Source organism: Fusarium pseudograminearum, chromosome 4 (genome assembly GCF_000303195.2).
Source record: "Fusarium pseudograminearum CS3096 chromosome 4, whole genome shotgun sequence".
NCBI classification, from domain to species: domain Eukaryota; kingdom Fungi; phylum Ascomycota; class Sordariomycetes; order Hypocreales; family Nectriaceae; genus Fusarium; species Fusarium pseudograminearum.
In genome coordinates this window covers 7,466,406-7,483,775 of record NC_031954.1, presented here as the reverse complement: position 1 = coordinate 7,483,775, position 17,370 = coordinate 7,466,406, and the positions used below count along the sequence as shown (strand labels likewise).

At 47.2% G+C, this 17,370-nt stretch overlaps 8 protein-coding genes across 8 annotated transcripts; 7 read left to right on the top strand and 1 right to left on the bottom strand.

The window, feature by feature from the left end:
• Positions 1–419: 419 nt before the first annotated feature.
• Positions 420–1,709, top strand: FPSE_06804 (uncharacterized protein; the record flags this gene model as incomplete). The annotated part of the gene is made up of 1 exon (XM_009259922.1): positions 420–1,709. The coding sequence occupies one exon, from the start codon at positions 420–422 to the stop codon at positions 1,707–1,709; it is 1,290 nt and encodes a 429-aa protein (XP_009258197.1).
• A 908-nt stretch (positions 1,710–2,617) lies between these two features.
• Positions 2,618–4,159, top strand: FPSE_06805 (uncharacterized protein; the record flags this gene model as incomplete). Its single annotated transcript, XM_009259923.1, has 4 exons — positions 2,618–3,180; positions 3,228–3,662; positions 3,720–4,018; positions 4,068–4,159. 4 exons carry the CDS (start codon positions 2,618–2,620, stop codon positions 4,157–4,159), a joined length of 1,389 nt encoding a protein of 462 aa, XP_009258198.1.
• A 508-nt stretch (positions 4,160–4,667) lies between these two features.
• FPSE_06806 (uncharacterized protein) lies at positions 4,668–6,670 on the top strand (the record flags this gene model as incomplete). Its single annotated transcript, XM_009259924.1, has 4 exons — positions 4,668–4,723; positions 4,785–4,862; positions 4,913–5,529; positions 5,577–6,670. The coding sequence occupies 4 exons, from the start codon at positions 4,668–4,670 to the stop codon at positions 6,668–6,670; spliced, it is 1,845 nt and encodes a 614-aa protein (XP_009258199.1).
• A 273-nt stretch (positions 6,671–6,943) lies between these two features.
• Positions 6,944–8,043, top strand: FPSE_06807 (uncharacterized protein; the record flags this gene model as incomplete). The annotated part of the gene is made up of 3 exons (XM_009259925.1): positions 6,944–7,409; positions 7,455–7,618; positions 7,666–8,043. 3 exons carry the CDS (start codon positions 6,944–6,946, stop codon positions 8,041–8,043), a joined length of 1,008 nt encoding a protein of 335 aa, XP_009258200.1.
• A 347-nt stretch (positions 8,044–8,390) lies between these two features.
• FPSE_06808 (uncharacterized protein) lies at positions 8,391–10,229 on the top strand (the record flags this gene model as incomplete). The annotated part of the gene is made up of 3 exons (XM_009259926.1): positions 8,391–8,634; positions 8,682–8,856; positions 8,906–10,229. The coding sequence occupies 3 exons, from the start codon at positions 8,391–8,393 to the stop codon at positions 10,227–10,229; spliced, it is 1,743 nt and encodes a 580-aa protein (XP_009258201.1).
• Positions 10,230–11,451: 1,222 nt separating this feature from the next.
• On the top strand, positions 11,452–12,486 carry FPSE_06809 (uncharacterized protein; the record flags this gene model as incomplete). Its single annotated transcript, XM_009259927.1, has 1 exon — positions 11,452–12,486. The coding sequence occupies one exon, from the start codon at positions 11,452–11,454 to the stop codon at positions 12,484–12,486; it is 1,035 nt and encodes a 344-aa protein (XP_009258202.1).
• Positions 12,487–13,377: 891 nt separating this feature from the next.
• On the top strand, positions 13,378–15,253 carry FPSE_06810 (uncharacterized protein; the record flags this gene model as incomplete). The annotated part of the gene is made up of 4 exons (XM_009259928.1): positions 13,378–13,897; positions 13,945–14,061; positions 14,107–14,365; positions 14,413–15,253. The coding sequence occupies 4 exons, from the start codon at positions 13,378–13,380 to the stop codon at positions 15,251–15,253; spliced, it is 1,737 nt and encodes a 578-aa protein (XP_009258203.1).
• Positions 15,254–15,353: 100 nt separating this feature from the next.
• On the bottom strand, positions 15,354–16,553 carry FPSE_06811 (uncharacterized protein; the record flags this gene model as incomplete). Its single annotated transcript, XM_009259929.1, has 2 exons — positions 15,354–16,267; positions 16,316–16,553. The coding sequence occupies 2 exons, from the start codon at positions 16,551–16,553 to the stop codon at positions 15,354–15,356; spliced, it is 1,152 nt and encodes a 383-aa protein (XP_009258204.1).
• Positions 16,554–17,370: the final 817 nt, after the last annotated feature.

Genomic DNA, 17,370 nt, shown 5'->3' with positions numbered 1-17,370 from the left:
TTTCTTCCATCCGGTTTGATGCTAGATTGTTATCCAAGTTTAACTCAACGGTTTTCTCTTATATGATTTGGCTTTCGACCCGTTCTACTTTGGTCTCACGGAAACTATCTCCGAACATTTCGGCTGGCCGCCGAGGGTCATTGAGATACCAGATGGTATTATTCACGTGTTGACACGACAGAATAGAGAGAAGGATGGAAACGATCAAATTAGACAAAGGCTATAATAATAATGCTATTTAAAATAATCTGTAATTGATTTCTTGACGACTGATGCTTTGACCGTATTGGCCTGAGGCATACATTCCGAAATGGTGTAAGCACCAAGATCCTTCTGCCAATGTTCGGTATAAATAAGCCGACAACTCCATGACTCTGCTCTATCATCATAAAAAATCCCATCCCATTCTCCTAACGAAAATGTCAACATCTAACTTGTCTCAGCTTGTAGATCAGCATCGTCCTGATTTGCGGCCTCTGGAAGAGCTGTACAAGCATCTCCACCGAAACCCTGAGCTATCAAACCAGGAAGTTGAAACAGCAGCGACTATTGCAGAAAGACTCAAAGCAATTGGCCCCGAAGATTTAATCATAAAACCTCATATTGGTGGTCATGGTTTAGCAGCTGTTCTCCGCAATGGCGATGGCCCTACTGTTCTTCTAAGAGCAGACATTGATGCTTTGCCAGTTGAAGAGACGACTGGTTTAGAGTATGCGAGTACCAAGCGAATGATTCACGCTGCTAGTGGGACCGAGAAACCTGTCATGCACGCGTGTGGCCATGATATGCATATTGTGACTTTGCTGGGTGCCGCAGCGACACTATTCTCCTCAAGAGAACATTGGACCGGAACTCTAGTCCTCGCATTCCAGCCAGCAGAAGAGCGAGGCACCGGCGCTCAAGCCATGGTGGACGACGGTCTATACACAAAACACGAAGTCCCTGTTCCAGATTATGTTCTTGGAGCACATGTTCGACCTCTCCGCACCGGCACAATTGGCACCCGAAGAGGACTCGTCGCAACGAGCGCAGACAACTTCAGAGTCACCATCCATGGCAAAGGCTCTCATGCAAGTATGCCTCACACAGCTGTGGATCCAATTGCCATTTCTGCCAACGCTATTCTCAAGTTGCAGACTCTTGTCAGTCGGGAAGTTGATCCCGCTGAATCGAGCGTTGTGACCGTCACGAGTATCCACGCAGGAGACGCCGAAAATGTCATAGCCGATTCCGCAGTCCTAGGCATTGACACAAGATCTACCACAACAGCAACACGCGAGCGTCTCTTGAAGCGCATCAGAACAGTCATTGAAGCAGAATGTTCATGCGCCAATGTTATAAAGAGTCCCGAATTCGAGCAAACCCGCGCTTTTCCCCTGACGATAAACGATAGTATTGTTACCCAAAGGGTTGAACAGACATTTGCAGCACATTTTGGCGAAGGACCAGGACAATATGATAGGGACATGCCAAAGCTGGCTTTCAGTGAAGACTTTTCGATTTTAGCAACTGCTGTGGATGCGCCTTATTGTTTCTTTACGTACGGATGTGTCGATGAAAATGCATGGGATGAAGCTGAGAGGGAGGGGACTATTGCTCAAAGTATTGCTGCGAACCATTCATCCAAGTTTGCTCCAGTGATTCATCCCACGCTCAAGACTGGGTTGGATGGATATGCGCTTGGTGCTCTGACGTTTCTAGTGAAATGAGGATAGAAACAGTAGACAATAAATGAGTTTGATGACAGTTTAATCTTGACGGCCTATCGTGTTGAAATATTGTATAGTGTTGTCTTTTATATCTGCTGAGATTTTGCATGATGCCGCTTTGTTTGTGTCACAGAGAGTCCTGTTCCAAAATAGCGCACTCCTCTAATATCCAATGACATCGGTGAGATGGCCGAGTTGGTTATGGCGCCAGGTTAAGGTTAACCTTAACACCAATTTCCTGGTGGAGCAATCCTCCTGGGTTCGAGTCCCAGTCTCATCAGATCTTTTGTTTTGCTTGTAGAAGGCATTATCTTTTTATAATGCTCTTCATCACCAGATATCTTGCTATCTCTTTTTTCGCTTGATGCTGCGTGCCTTCGTGACTACTCTATTGAGCAATGGAGTAGCACTGATGCCCCGGCCCACTTACCTCCCAGTGAACTGGTCAACCCCTGTGCCGGCATTAATTTAGCAGTCCCCAACCGCTACTGTGCCAACCAAAAAGCAACTCCTTAATTAAACACAATTAACCACATCCCCTGGATTTTGACCATCTTGAACCTCTCACCAACTCAATCTCTCAACAAGTCATTCACGATGAGTTCTAGACTAACCGTGGAGTCAATAATGGCCGCAAGGGCTGCCTCACGTCTTCAGGGGCCAGACAGATCCGACCGTGACTGTACACGATGCCAACTTCGGAAGCAAACATGCGATAGAGTACGCCCACGTTGCTCGCGCTGCATAGCACAGTAAGAATAGGACTAGTTTACATGATATATACAAAAAGACTAAATTCAACTAGTGATCCATCTGGGCGCGATTCTTGCTTTGTCAACCAAAACCAGACGAACCCCGTTGTTCAACCGCATGTGCCTTTGATAAAGTCGTTTGGTACGGAATGGAAAATGACAGATCGGGGTCATCAACAATTGGGCAAGCTGCTATTTGCGGTCAGTCATCCTCCGAAAGATATGGAAACTTTCGTCGAGACCTTGATATCGGATCAGGGTCGCACCATCGACGAATTGCTCCAAGACAATATTTTCAAGTGGTTTCCAATTGTGGAAGCCTGCTACATGGACAGCTATGTTTATGTATCCTCCCATGATTCTGAAGACAATGATTCGAACAAGTATTTGCCCTTACTTCATATGGCGATGCTTCTGGTCACTTCGCCTGCTGCACTTGTATCGGACGGTGGTCCAGTCTTCGACCAAATGACCTTTCATACGGACTTACACAAGGCCATCAATGCCTTGCTTGCTGTCGTCTCGTTAAACGCAAAGGCACACGTCCATTTGATACAGACTTTAGGCATAGTTGCCCTGTACGAATTTGGAATTGGCGCCTTCGAACAGGCTCACAGGACTCTCACTTCGGCCTTTGTCATGACAAGTCTGTGTCGTGAATATGGAGTGGATATGGAAGCGCAGCTTACCTGGAAACTGTGTTTGATGACCCTCGACGTGTAAGAAAAGTAGCAACATCTCATGTTCCATAACTAACCTACTTTAGAATGATTGCCATGTCAACGCATAGCAGGCCCTGTGGCAGTGCCATGGGTTATGACCGTCATTTACTGCCACTCATATGCGATAGCAACCACCCCGTACGCAAAGAAGTTGGATGGATGATGAAAAGATACGATCATCATGGTTACGAGTGCAGCTCCGAGGAGGCCGTTCAAAGATTAGTGGAAATGCATGAGGGCGTGGTGAGCGCCCGTCGAATTCTGCAGCGCAATAATGGGAAAGGAGACAGACCGATTTATGGTTCCGTCTTCGACTCTGACTCCGACTCCGATGTTGAGCCGGGCACTAGTAGGAGCAGATACCGCGGAAATACAAGATCTGCAGTGGAGGAAGAAAAGCTGACAATGTTGGATGACAAGGGTAACATAACAGTTCCTGATTACTGGAAAGGGCATGATCCCCAAGTCTTAAGTCTGAGGTTTGTTAACAAGTTTTGTGCTCCTCGCCCTCTTACCGAACTAACATTTCGTTCCAGTGCTATGCTTGTCCACGAATACCACGAAGGGCTGCCAAAGAACGGAGGGGGGCACGCTCCGGAGCGTACAGACTGGCGCGACAAGTGCGAAAATGTTGCCCTGAAGGCCTGTGCAGCGCTTCTCACCAAGTCAAGAAGGGCAGACGTTGACATTCGTCAACTCTCCATGGTTAGCGTGTTTTGTATCATGCACAACATGACTATCATAGTCAAAGATCATAATTCCGACTATGCTATCAAAAGGGCCAAGACGTTCCTGCCAGTGATGAACAAGTTTGCTGCGAGATGGCCTTTTGCCCGTGAGTTGTTAAATATTTGATCAAAAGAATTTTTCTAACAGTTTTCTAGATTTCTACCGGGATTATTTGAAGCGATATATAGCTTTTGCTGAAAATATATGGGATGGTCCTCTCGATTATGAGATGGGTTCGAAATGGTAGTAGTCAGTTGTCTTGGGAGACAGAATAATATTGCCATTTTATGCCGAGCTGGACCCGTTGCGTGGCAATTTATTTTCTGTACAGCAAGGTTGGGTCTGGATTTCTTCTCCTACTCCACATTCAGCCTCAGGGTATCAGAAAAACTGGCCGCGGGCAGCGTAAGAGACGAAATTAGTGGATCAGTTTACGATGCTTAGACTGTGCCTCTTGGGCTACTTATTTTTGTACTCCATGACTTGGAGGTCAGCAAGTCATTGCATACGAAACAGACCAGGTAGCCAGTCGGTTACCACCTCAATTCTACGAATCAGATTCAATTCATCATTCATGCAGATCTCGCGTGACGAATACGTAGTTTATTACTAAACACGTCTCAATGGATCGGCTTCCGCGGTTGCCGTCCATTCCGAGAGTTTAAATTCCTCGATCGATCAGTGTTATCTATTTCCGGGCCAAAACTTCCCAACCTAATTCCAGACTTTGACTCCTACATAATTAAACCGTGGCGATGAGTGAGAACACCAGCGAGAGGAGGTTCTTCAACTATCCTGAGGCTCAGGAGGGGTAAGTAATATTACAGCTCTACTATAAGTGGTCGATATGCTGACGTATGATTGCTCTCTAGACCTCGTGTTCCTTACGCTATCGAAAGGAATCCGAATCCCGTCATCAGAGGACCTCTACTCGTTGCTGCTGCATTTTTGTAAGTCGACATTGTCAAAAACAAGAAATCAGACACTAATATTGGTATAGGATGGAATGGGTTCGATTTATTCGTGAAACGGCTTGGAAAAATGCTGGTTTTGGTTCCCTCCGGAAGATCCGGACCTACATCGAAAACGTGGAACCAAGATATGACCCGACAGTCTACCCACTCGCCCTATCACAAGAAGCCGCTAAAGAACGCGGTGAAAGAGTCCAGCTTTCGTCACTACAGCAGGATAATACTCATGTATTCAACCCAGCTCGATTTTACTCGGCAGCCGATTATCATGCTCTGTACCTCGCTGGAGAAATTACACCCGTCGATGTGGTCAATGCGATCCTCCCTCTGATCCAGCTTGATGGACCCCAGCCTGGTAGACATGCTAGTGCGTGGAGAGAACTCAAGATTGATCAGATCATGAGAGCTGCTGAAGCTTCGACGGAGCGCTACAAGAACAAACAACCTCTTGGTCCTCTTGACGGTGTTCCTTCAGCTATAAAGGATGACTACGATTTGGATGGGTACTCTACAACTCTTGGATCTTTGAAGGACTATGCCGAGATTCCCGCTGAAGGACAATCATCAACAAGCTGGATCGTTCGCAAGCTTGAAGAAGCAGGTGTTGTCATTCTTGGAAAACTCGCCATGCACGAATTCGGTTTGGGTACGTGTCCTTATTTAACAAAGTTTAGGCATCACTAACATACGTAGACACGACTGGAAACAACCCCAACCAAGGAACGCCACTGAACCCATTTAACCCAAAATATTACACCGGCGGTAGTTCTTCAGGCCCCGCCTACGCTGTCAGCGCTGGACTCGTACCACTTGCTCTCGGTAGCGACGGTGGCGGAAGTATTCGAATCCCTGGATCGTTTTGCTCGGTGTTTGGGCTGAAGCCTACCCATAATCGACTCGCGTCCTGGCCTGGCGCCAACCACTCGCCGACATGTGCTGTTCAGGGTCCTCTTGCTGGTGATATGCAGTCTCTGGTTGCTGCATATGAAGCCATCGCCGAACCGCATCCGTCAACGCAATTTCCGCCTTTGGCCCTTCAGCCTTCGCCTCCGGTTACGAAAGTCTTGGGTATCTTTGACGCATGGATTTCTCGCGCCCAACCTGGTGTTCAGTCTCTGGTTCGTGGTCTTGTGGAATCTCTGGCTGCCAAACATGGGTACACTCTTGTACCGATCGACATTCCTTTTCCCGCTGAAGGTCAAATGGCACATGCGCTTACCGTTCTCACTGATGCGTCAACTTTGCTTCCTGACACCACTGGTATCACAGCAGCCAACAAGATCCTTATATCGCTCGGTCGCACGACTCCTTCCACCGATTACCTACTAGCCCAAAAACTACGAGGAATGTTGATGAAGCATCTAGCCCATCTCTGGAAGACATATCCCGGTATGATGATCATAACCCCCACAACAGCTTGCGCCGGCGCACCCATCCGCGGCGGAAAGTTCGAAATGTCTTATGGAGTCAACGACGGAAACTACACCCTCCAAAGCATGGAATACGTCTGGCTCGCCAATTTCTGTGGTCTTCCCGCTATCACTGTCCCAGCCGGCTACGTCATACCCGAGGGTAGTAAAGATGCAGGCGAAGTTGCCGAGAAAGACATCGAAGGCAAAATTCCCGTTGGGCTCATGGCGACAGGTGAGTGGTGTAGCGAAGACGCACTGTTGCAATTCGGTTTTGATGCCGAGGCTGCTGGGCAGAACATTCGGTGTAAGCCGGCTATTTGGGAGGATATGATTTCGAGAGCTAGAGAGAAGGCGTGGGAGAGTAGACAGGGTTAAGAATGTCATTTGCTATAGATTGGATGGAGATGGGAGGATATATCCCTAGTTAGATGATTTATAGATGATTTTGTTTCTTCAGCCTAATCTGTCGTGTAAGTCATATCCTAAACGGGAGATATGCATGGTTTCCCATGGCACAGCATGTCGTATTCCCTATTCCCTGTATTACTCCGCATCATCAGCTCACGTGTCGTCGTGGCCTGTTTATCATCTCCAACTCCCGGTCCAAACGTGTCGAGTTTATTCATCTCATCATTGTCTTTAGTCAAAATGGCAGATCAAACCAGTAATGGTGCAAGCGCATCATCTCGCCAGCATGAAATTCGACAACTCACCAAGTCAGACGACGACATCAAGAAAGCATGGCAACTGTGGCAGTCCATCTTCCCCGACTGGTCCATCTCCGAGCAAAGATTCACAAAACTCATCTTCGGACTTCCCGGATATCACTGGATTCATGACAATGGACTGTGTCTATCCTACATGCTCGACGGAGCCACCTCTTTAACTGATGGCGCACACGGTCGAATCGCCGCTATTGGAGTACTATCAGATCATAGATGTCAAGGGATTGGAAGTGCTCTTTTAGAAAAAGCCAATATTGGAATGAAAGATGCGGCTCTATCTCAGGGTAGAGAGTTGCAGTCTTTGGAGATGGGATCTATCTTTCCACGATTTTGGTGGCAGATTCCTAGTACAATGTCCAAAGAAGTCAAGGAGTTCTTTTCGCACAGAGGTATTTTTTCATGGCTATATGCTTGAGTATATACTTATGCTACAGGTGTTTATGATTCTTCGCATCCTATTAAGGATCTTTACAAAGATATTACCGAAACGATTGCTCCGCCAGAGATAATGGAGCGGGTATCAAAGACAAAGGTGACATTCGCTCCTTGGTCGGCAGAATTGTATGAAGAATGCATGACCAAACAAAAGGCCCAATTCGTACGTGTATCTATATACTCTTGTCATTCATAACTAACAAATTGTAGAGCTGGTCAGGCGTCTACAAAGCCCTCGCCTCTCACAACCAACACGACCAAGTCCTCGTCGCCTTCGACCCAGAAACAAATGAGCAAATCGGATGGACCCTCATGTGTTCCCACGACTCTTTGGTGGGCGACATGTTTGCCTTCCTACCACTCCTTCCATCTGGCGATAAAACAGGTCTCATCGCCGCCGTAGGAGTCGACGAAAAAGCAAGAGGAAAAGGTGTTGGTCTAGCCCTCGTGATCAAAGCAATGGAAACCTTGAAAGAGAAGGGAATGTCTGGGATTCTTATCGACGCAGTGGAGATCCAAGGATTCTACGAAAGACTCGGCTTTGAGACATTTTGGGAGTACGAGGGATGTCGGTTGGAGATGCCGTGAGCTCAGCCTTTGCATTATCGTGGTTCTTCTCTTTTAGGAAGCTGGTTATGGAAACCAAGGTTGGAGATTGCTGATCGTTGCTGCAAGGGTTTAGCTTGTACTGCAGCTCCCAGAGTATAATGCTACCCCGCGTCTTTTATCGCCGACGATGATGCTCATTGACATTGTTTCTCAGCTTTTGTCTAGTCTGCGATTGGTTGAGAGGAGTAAGACATTATTAATGAAGCCGGCATCGCATCGACATGCTGGATGTAGAAGTTGGCGGGGTTGAGACGATGTCTATTAAAGAGGTACACGATCGCCTCGTTCTTTGCTCCTTCAACTCTCAATTGACATAGTCAGTCAAAATGGGTCAATTACAGGTCTTGGCTGCGTTACTCAGCGTGTTTCCACAAATTGGTCTTTCGAAACCATGCGAGACTCCATATCCTCCTCTTATGCACCCTTTGCAATCCAGACAATTCTCTGATAATTTGGGTGCTGTTGCGAGTGAGAGTGAGATATGCAGTACCATTGGAGTTAATATTCTACGGGATCGCGGTAACGCGGCCGATGCTATGGTAGCGACAGTTCTCTGCATTGGAACAATTGGTAAGTAAATCTTTCCCAGTCAATATTGCCTGTACTAACTCTCCAAGGCATGTATCATTCTGGTATCGGTGGAGGAGGCTTTATGCTCATCCATGCACCGGACCAGAAGAATGGATCGAATTCATACGAATTCGTCGACTTTCGTGAGACGGCACCTGCGGCTGCTACGGAAAACATGTTCAAAAATAATGTGAACGAGAGTATATCCGGCGGCAAAGCAAGGTACATCAACCCCATTCACCTATGCCCATAGCATCTAACGATCTCCCAGCGGTGTCCCAGGAGAATTGAGAGGTCTCCAACATCTACACGAAAAATACGGCAGTCTACCCTGGTCTCAACTCGTGCAACCAGCCATCAAGGTCGCACGCTACGGCTTCCCCGTCAACAACGACACCCTCAAGTTCATGGGAGCCACCTACACCAAATTTGAGAACGAGAGTTTCCTTCTCAACGATCCAGCTTGGGCAATTGATTTCGCACCTTCCGGCAGACTCGTCAAGTTTGGCGAGAAGTTGACACGAAAGAGATTTGCGGATACTCTAGAAACCATCGCTTCTGAGGGACCAGATGTCTTTTATCAAGGTGCTATCGCCGAGGCGACTATTCGGACTTTGAAGCGTGAAAAAGGCGTCATGACGATGGATGACCTTAAGAATTATTCTGTTGAAATTCGTCAGCCTTCGCAGATTAATTATAGAGGTGGAAAGGTCACGAGCGGTTCGGCTCCTTCAAGCGGTGCTGTAGTAGCAGCTGCATTGAACATTCTGGACGGATATGACTTCCTTGGAGATCCAAGTCGGGTCAACGATACGGCTTACTATACCGACGAAGCGTTCAAGTTCAGCTACGGCATGCGTACCAACTTGGGCGATCCCAGTTTTGTGGATGATATGACAGAGTATCAGAAACAAATGTACTCGAACAAGACAGCTCAAGAGGTTAGAGCAAAGTTGGATGGTCGAGCTCTTGCGTTGAAAGAGTATGATCCCAAAGGCCTTGAGAGCTTGGAAACACCTGGAACATCTCACATCGTCGCCATGGACTCATCCGGCTTAGCCATATCGCTTACCACCACCATCAACCTCAACTTTGGCTCCAAGGTCATCGTCCCAGAAACAGGCATAATCATGAACAACGAGATGAACGATTTCAGCATCCCAGGCGAATCCAACCAATTTGGCTTCATCCCCAGCGAAGCAAACTTTATCCGTCCCGGAAAACGCCCTCTTTCCAGTATCAGCACCACCATCGTTGAAGACGCAGACGGAAAGGTTTCTCTTGTTACAGGATCTGCTGGCGGTAGCAGGATCATCACTGCGACTACGCAAGTTGTGCTCAATGCTATTGATAAGAATATGACTGTGCGCGAAGCCCTTGCTGCGCCTAGATTACACGACCAGCTTGTCCCGCGACAGGTGACTTTTGAGTATGCGTTTGATAATTCTACTGTTGCGTATCTGAAAGAAGTTGGGAATAATGTTACGTGGGTGCCGACGCAGAGCACGGCGCAGGCTTTGAGAAGATTGGCGAATGGGACGTTTGAGGCTGCTGGAGAGCCTCGACAAGTGAATTCTGGTGGTTTCTCAACTTGATGAAACAATCAATACAAGCCACATATCTATACAATACACAAGTTTTAAGTTGCAAACATTGATGCTGTGAAATATGCTTGATACCCTGGATCCATACCCTGTACTGTTTCATCCTGTCTTTTGTCAAGGATATCTCCATGTTTCAGATTCAGGGTACCAAGACGCTGTTTCCGCCAAGGACAAAACCCCGGGTGACAAGGAGCATAAATCACATAAACTTATAAATTTTACGAAGAATGAAACATGATAGAAGCTTAGTTTCAGTTGGACTCTACGTCGTCAGCTCAGCAACCTAGCCTTTTTCTCTACGCCTTCTCATTATCCAATCAAATGGTAAGATGGCCGAGCGGTCTAAGGCGCTGTGTTCAGGTTCTATACGAACTAGCAACGATTCGCAGTCTCGAAAGGGGCCTGGGTTCGAATCCCAGTCTTATCATTCATTTTTTACCTTTTTGTGATTTATCATCGTGGCTTGTCTGTTGACGCCAGCAGATGTGTTGTTCGGTCTTGGCTTATAAGCACTACTGCTTGTACATCACAGCCTCAATTAATTACCAATGACAGTATCAAGTTTCCGATAGATGGTTGAAGCATTGCGTGTAAAACGATGACATTCATTCTGTTCGTTACCGACAAAGACGATCGGTATCCGAATTACGCGTATGGTAAGACCCACGCTTCTTGGCTGCATCTGGACTGCGAATGATAAGAATTATTTTGCGAGTCAGAAATGATAAGATATTTAGCCTGTGATTAAATGAGATATTTAATTAGGTCGCATTGTTGAGCACCACCATACTCAAAACAGCGAAAAATTACAGCACGTGCAGCGCTACAAAAACAGAGATCACCTTGTAAAATATAGCGCAAAGCAACACGTGGGTCAACCAAAGGTTTATTCGACGCCCTGGAATTAAAGTGCTAATTTCCATTCCAGCCACCCTTGGCCCAGTCCATTGTTAACGCGTCACTGTACCCCAGACCACAGGCAGGGAGAAACAGGGGAGGCTTGAAGCTTAATAAATGTTCCTGTTCCTGGAGACACTCCGTGCTTCAAGTGTGTGACAGATGATGAATTGCCAAGAGCCAAGAGTCCTAAAGCCACAATTCCATGACGAAAACATAAACTCAATGCCAAGCTCTTTCCTACTTAAGCTCTCGGAGGGTACCTTGTCTTTTTGTTTCTGTTCATCAAACCTTTTTTTCTCACTCCTCATTCATCATGATCTTCCCTGTAACGCTCTTATCTCTAGCTGCCTCCGCTCTCGCCAGCGTCGTCCCCCAAGGCGCCAATACCTGGAAAACCCTCGAGTCGATACCAATTGCCCCGCGACAAGAACATGGCGTCGTCGCCCTCTCAGACAAGACGGTAGCCATCATTGGTGGAATTGTCCCCAATCCCGACGCCGATGGCTTCCAGACTACAGCACTCATGCAATTCTACAACACGCGCTCTAATTCATGGCGGCGATACGTTACAGAAGCGCCCGTCAAAGTCAACCACCCCAACGTCGCTGCCGTCAATGGCAAGATTTACTTGCTAGGCGGTCTATCAGATATCACCGACGGCGCATGGCGAGCATTCCCAGAATCGTGGGTTTATAATCCCGATCTCGATGAGTGGTCTGAATTGGCGGCCATTCCAGAGGACCAAGAACGAGGTAGCGCCGCCGTCGGTGTCTACGGAAACATTATCTACCTCGCTGGCGGAATGCGAACACTGGAACCGACTGGTCCAGGCGGAGAGCAAGACACAGTCGACTTTGTCTCAGCTTTCGATACCAAGACTTCAAAATGGCTTGATCTCCCCGCCGCTGCACGAACACTCCCCGAAGACCGCGACCACGCAGCCTCTTCAATCGTCGGCAACAAATTTTACGTTCTGGGTGGTCGTCTCCGCGGCCAGCGCAACGTAAAAGACACAGTCTTTATCCTCGACCTCGATAATCTCGAGCAAGGCTGGACGACCAGCGAAGCCAAGATGCCAACCCCCCGCGGCGGCGTCGTATCAGGTACCGTCGGCAACAAGATCTACGTTCTTGGCGGAGAGGGGAACGCTGAAGATGGTTCGGAAGGGATGTTTGATCAGATTGAGGTTTTCGATACTGAGACTGAGACTTGGGAGGAGGTGGGAAAGATGGCTGTGCCTAGACATGGAGGACAGGCTGTTGCTGTCCAAGGAGGCATTTACCTTCCTGGTGGAGGAATAACGGAAGGTGGTTCGCCGGTTGAGACTCTTGATGTTTACTGGCCGTGATAGATATGCGTGTTTATTTTAGCGTGACGATTTAATGATACCATTTGTTTTTTCTTGCCCTTATACATGTAAATCTCAACCGTGTGCATCTCCAATGTCTGGGAATATTATATGACGTCTTGGATGTCAGACAGCACCAGTAGCTCTGGGTTAAATACTGATATACTTCAGCTACTATTACAAAGCACAATATATAAATCTCATCATCGCCAATCGCAAGAGTCACTGGGACGGGTTCCTAGGATTTCCGTCTAGCAAAAAAGGTGGTCAGCATAGTCATCGAGCCGCACAGCTGACGGTATTGCCAAGGCAGTGGATGAGACAATGCAATAGCACACCGATCCTCCGGCCGGCACGGCAACAAGTGATAGTCCATCTACTGGTATGCCTGCTTAACAGGATGGGCTTGGGTTCCAGCTCAATGCCTGTTAAGCATTACATGGCAGTCTCTCACAGTCCCAAACCACTGCCACTGACTAAACCTCGATTTAAGCTTACTTCCCCAACGGAAATAACTAAACTCTGACGGACACAGTGTCTCAGATACTCAGCCTCTTCCAAGAAACATCTAACTCAAAAAGAAGAGTGATTCAACTACGAGGCTAGCATTAGTCCAAGACAACCAGTCATGTCTCCCTTGGAATCTCACCCTCTATGTCTCGATCCGGTCTTTTCTGCCTCTGGATATGTGATTCCATCGCAAGCCATAAGCTTACCGGTCTGATCCTCATGACCGGAAGTAAGCAGGAAATTGAATCATCGATTTAATATCCGGTTTATACGGGACAATCGAGCTCCGAGAGGCTGGTGTTGGAGGTTATAAGAGTTTCGAATACTCCCTAGTTCCCCTGGGATATCACCCGAGCAGCCTCCAATATCACTGAAAAAGACATGAGGACTCATTGGCAATATCTCTATCTTTCTCTCTTCGTGGGATCATCCCTTGCAGCCCGAGGAGGCCACTGTCCACCTCTCGGCCCCGTCCTCCCCCCTCCTCTCCATCCCAGCACCCACCCCTCCGTCAAATCCGCCATCAAAAACATCCAAGACCTCTTTGTCTCAGCAACATCCGAACTCGTCAACTCTTCAGTGGCAGTAGCTATCAAGTCTGCTAGCGAAGATGACTACATGTTCGAATTTGCCAGCACGCCTCCCAACGTCGACCCTCGCGGAGTCGACAAGGTAGACTCTGACACTGTCTTTCGCATGGCGAGTTTGTCAAAGGTGTTTCCTGTCGTTGCGCTGTTGAAACTGCATAAGGTCAACTTTGATGATCGTGTTACCAAGTATTTACCTGAGCTTAGAGCTTTGAATAAAGAGGCGAGGAAGAATGATGCTGTTTGGGCTGTGGATTGGGATGAGATTACTGTTGGAGCTTTGGCTTCGCATCTTGGTGGGATACCAGCAGATTGTAAGTTCATCTGTTTCATGGATATCGTATTGTACTGATATCACTAGTACTGGCCGACGTCCAACCTTATGGAGACTGGACACAGCTCGGCTTCCCTCCAGTTGACCCATCCAGAAGTCTCAACTGTTCAGGACTTCTTGGTCTTAAAGAATGCTCGAAGAAAGGTATGTCATTGGCTCTTCCTATCTATACTTGACTAACGATTGTAGACTTCTTTGATCGGTTTGGTGAAAGACCTCCCGTCTATGCCCCCTTTGAAGCAAACACCGTCTACTCAAACATCGGGTTTTCTGTCATGGGGTGGATCATCGAAAAGGTCAGCGGCATGCCCTCTGGGGAGTACATCAAGAAACATATATGGGACCCTGTTGGTATGAAGCACACATCTGAGGAAACGCCTGATGACCCTTTGGGGTTTATCCCTCCTGGTGATGAGTGGTGGAACGCAACTCTTGGTTACGGAAACCCGTAAGTCTTGATCCACGAAATGTTTATCGATCACTAACTATTTTTAGTGCTGGGGTGTATTACTCGTCCTTGAACGACATAATGGCTTTTGGAGATGCTATTCTACGCTACGAGCTATTGAGCCCCGAACAGACTAGAAAGTGGATGAAGCCAGCTACCAGCACTTCCTCAACAGGTATCCTCATCGGTGAACCATGGGAAATATTCCGCTCCAACAACGTCACCAAAGACGGTCGCCTTATCGAATTCTACACCAAAGCGGGAGATATCACTACCTACCACTCCCTTATGGTGCTAATTCCCGACTACAACTTGACCATCAGTCTCTTCGACGCCGGTCCAGGTGAGGTTGGCGGCGGCGAGCTCCAACTCTGGTTTTCGAACATTGTCCAGGAACTTCTCCCTGCTATCGAACAAGCCGGTAAAGATGAAGCAGAGGAGAAGTACGCTGGTACATACTCCGACACCAAGACTAATTCGTCTCTGACTCTCTCCGTTGATGACGAGTCTGGGTTCAGTATCACGAACTGGACAGTCCGTGGTGTTGATATCGCGGCCACATATGCCAGCTTTGGTATCCCCCCACAATTCCCCACACCTGAAGGACTTGTTCGATTCCGTTTGTATCCCACCAGTCTCAAGAGTGATACCGAGACTTCATGGCGGATGATGTTTACGCAAGGTACAGCAGAGGAGATTGCTGCGAAAGACGCTTTGTTTGCCTGGCCTGAAGCAAACTGCAACACTTGGGCTTCTTTGGATCGAATTGTGTACCAGCTCTTGTCGCATGATCACTTTGTGTTTACAGAGAGTGGGGAGGGAAGTAAGAGACGGGCTGAGAAACTTGAACTTGTGGGATATAGAGTTAGTCTGAAGCGAGAAGATTAACTTGGAAACCACAGGCGGGCATGGTTGAAAGATGAGATTGTTCGTGCATCAATTGTACCGAAGTCTCAGGGTACAGAAACAAGTAGTCTAAAACCCTCATCTAATTTATCAAGTTGACCTTCCGTTTTCGTTCCATATCATTTCCATCATGCTGACAACCCCGATCCAACTCCAACATCTCGTTAGAGTCTTGTGATTCTGAATGCAATCGTGCTTGATCCTCCACCCAAGCATTGATTGAAAGGTCTCGCACGATAAGTGACCAAGAATCATGATCAGGCAGATATCGTGAATACGCCGCTGCACCGCATATGCCAGCAATCATACTCAGCCTCCAGGAAATATCTAGCATGAACTTGCACTTCTTAGCGTCATCGTTTGACATCTCGATACGGGTACACATGCCAGATAACACGGATATCGTCGTTGGTGGCATACATTGTTGACCTTCGATGTAGGGGAGATTGCATTGATGTTCAAACTTTCGTATTCCCATGACAATATCGTCAAAGTGGTTTCCGTCTCCCTCAATGGTGGCATTCTCCATGGGATAGTTCGTGGTGCGGTATATATGAGTCAGTTGGATGATGACAGTAGCCTTTGCATCATCTTCGGTATACTCAATACCAAGACACTTGAGTCCCATGTATCTGTTCTTGAAATACCAGTATAATGTCTGGTCAAGACTGATCATATTCCAACACTTATCCGAAGTCCCTCGCTTGTATTCGTCGACGAAAAGGCTTAGGTACTTGTCAATGTCATGAAAACCCGTCAAAAAACAAGCATCATCCATGGTCTTTATTATAGTTTCCATGGTTTCCTGAGTGTCAACCCAGGTCGGTGGAACGATATGTGCCACTTTCACATCGTTCGGTGTATTGGGTAGGAACACGCACTTGTAGTTGTCGCGTTTTCGGCACAGGTTCCTCTGATGCTCGCTGTCGCCCGGTATCGAGTGTTTCGGATCAACTGTCATGTATGACTTGGGGATGACGGGGTTCTCGATAAGGTCTCGTGAATCGTTAGTTAAATATTAGCCATGGAGAAGTATCGACTTACAGCGTTTGAGCAAAGGCGGCAGACAACCCATAAACGTAAACATAAGTGACGTGCTGCGGATCTGCTCAAGTTTGTCCAGAGGGGTTATCATAATACTAGCCAAATGGACTAAAGTCATATGGAAGGTTGGTTCATAAAACTTCATCGCATCATAAATAGACGAGGCATATTCACGACGAAGTTCGACTTCGTCGGAAGGCATGATCCTCGTCAGCTCGAAGTAATTATGCGCACTCATTTTGATAATGTGTTTCTGGATGAAGGAATGGCATTGGATGGATCATTTCGTGATAACTATTATTTTCTGTTTATTTATATTTATTTCGAAAAGCTTAAGATAACCTTCACATCACTAAATGACCGCCCATCCAATCATGTGCACTTACTTTAACTTTATTCGTCTAGGCAACGAAAGAATAAAGCCTGTCAATATTGGGTTATGAGGCATTTGGTGGTTGTTACAACTTTAAAAAAATAATAGGTTTGGATTCTGAAGCATGATATATTCCAGTATGATAGTTCTGACAATGTCGTGGTCGCTATCAGCACATATAGGGTTGACGCTTTATCCCGGGCTAATTTAGCACTGCGGAGTCAACTGGGGTACTTACTATGTGGTCAGAAATACGGCAACAAGTGCTGTGTTGTTACTCCAAAACACAGTCAACCCACAGAGTACTCTCTATGGAACCTATAGAATAAGACGAAATGAGCAGATCAACTCATGCAGCATAGACCATACTCTCGGCCTCTTTATTCTTGTACCCTGATGCTTACTATCTCCAACCCCAGTCACCTCCACACTAGGTAGCCTTGGATGATAGCGTCAAACCCCGCACGATGATAGTGGCCTCTCTTCTGCGCTGATCGCATAAACTCCTTCCTCATCGAGTCTACTCCAGCGGAGTCCATCCAGACGAACGATAATGTTGGCCGATAAACCATCTCCGTCAACACTACGGCCCCAAAACTGCCGCCGGCAAATTGTTCCGACGTCGGTGCTATAAAGATCGCCAGTTTCCTCTATTGTCTTGTTTACTCTTTTGTTCTCTCAG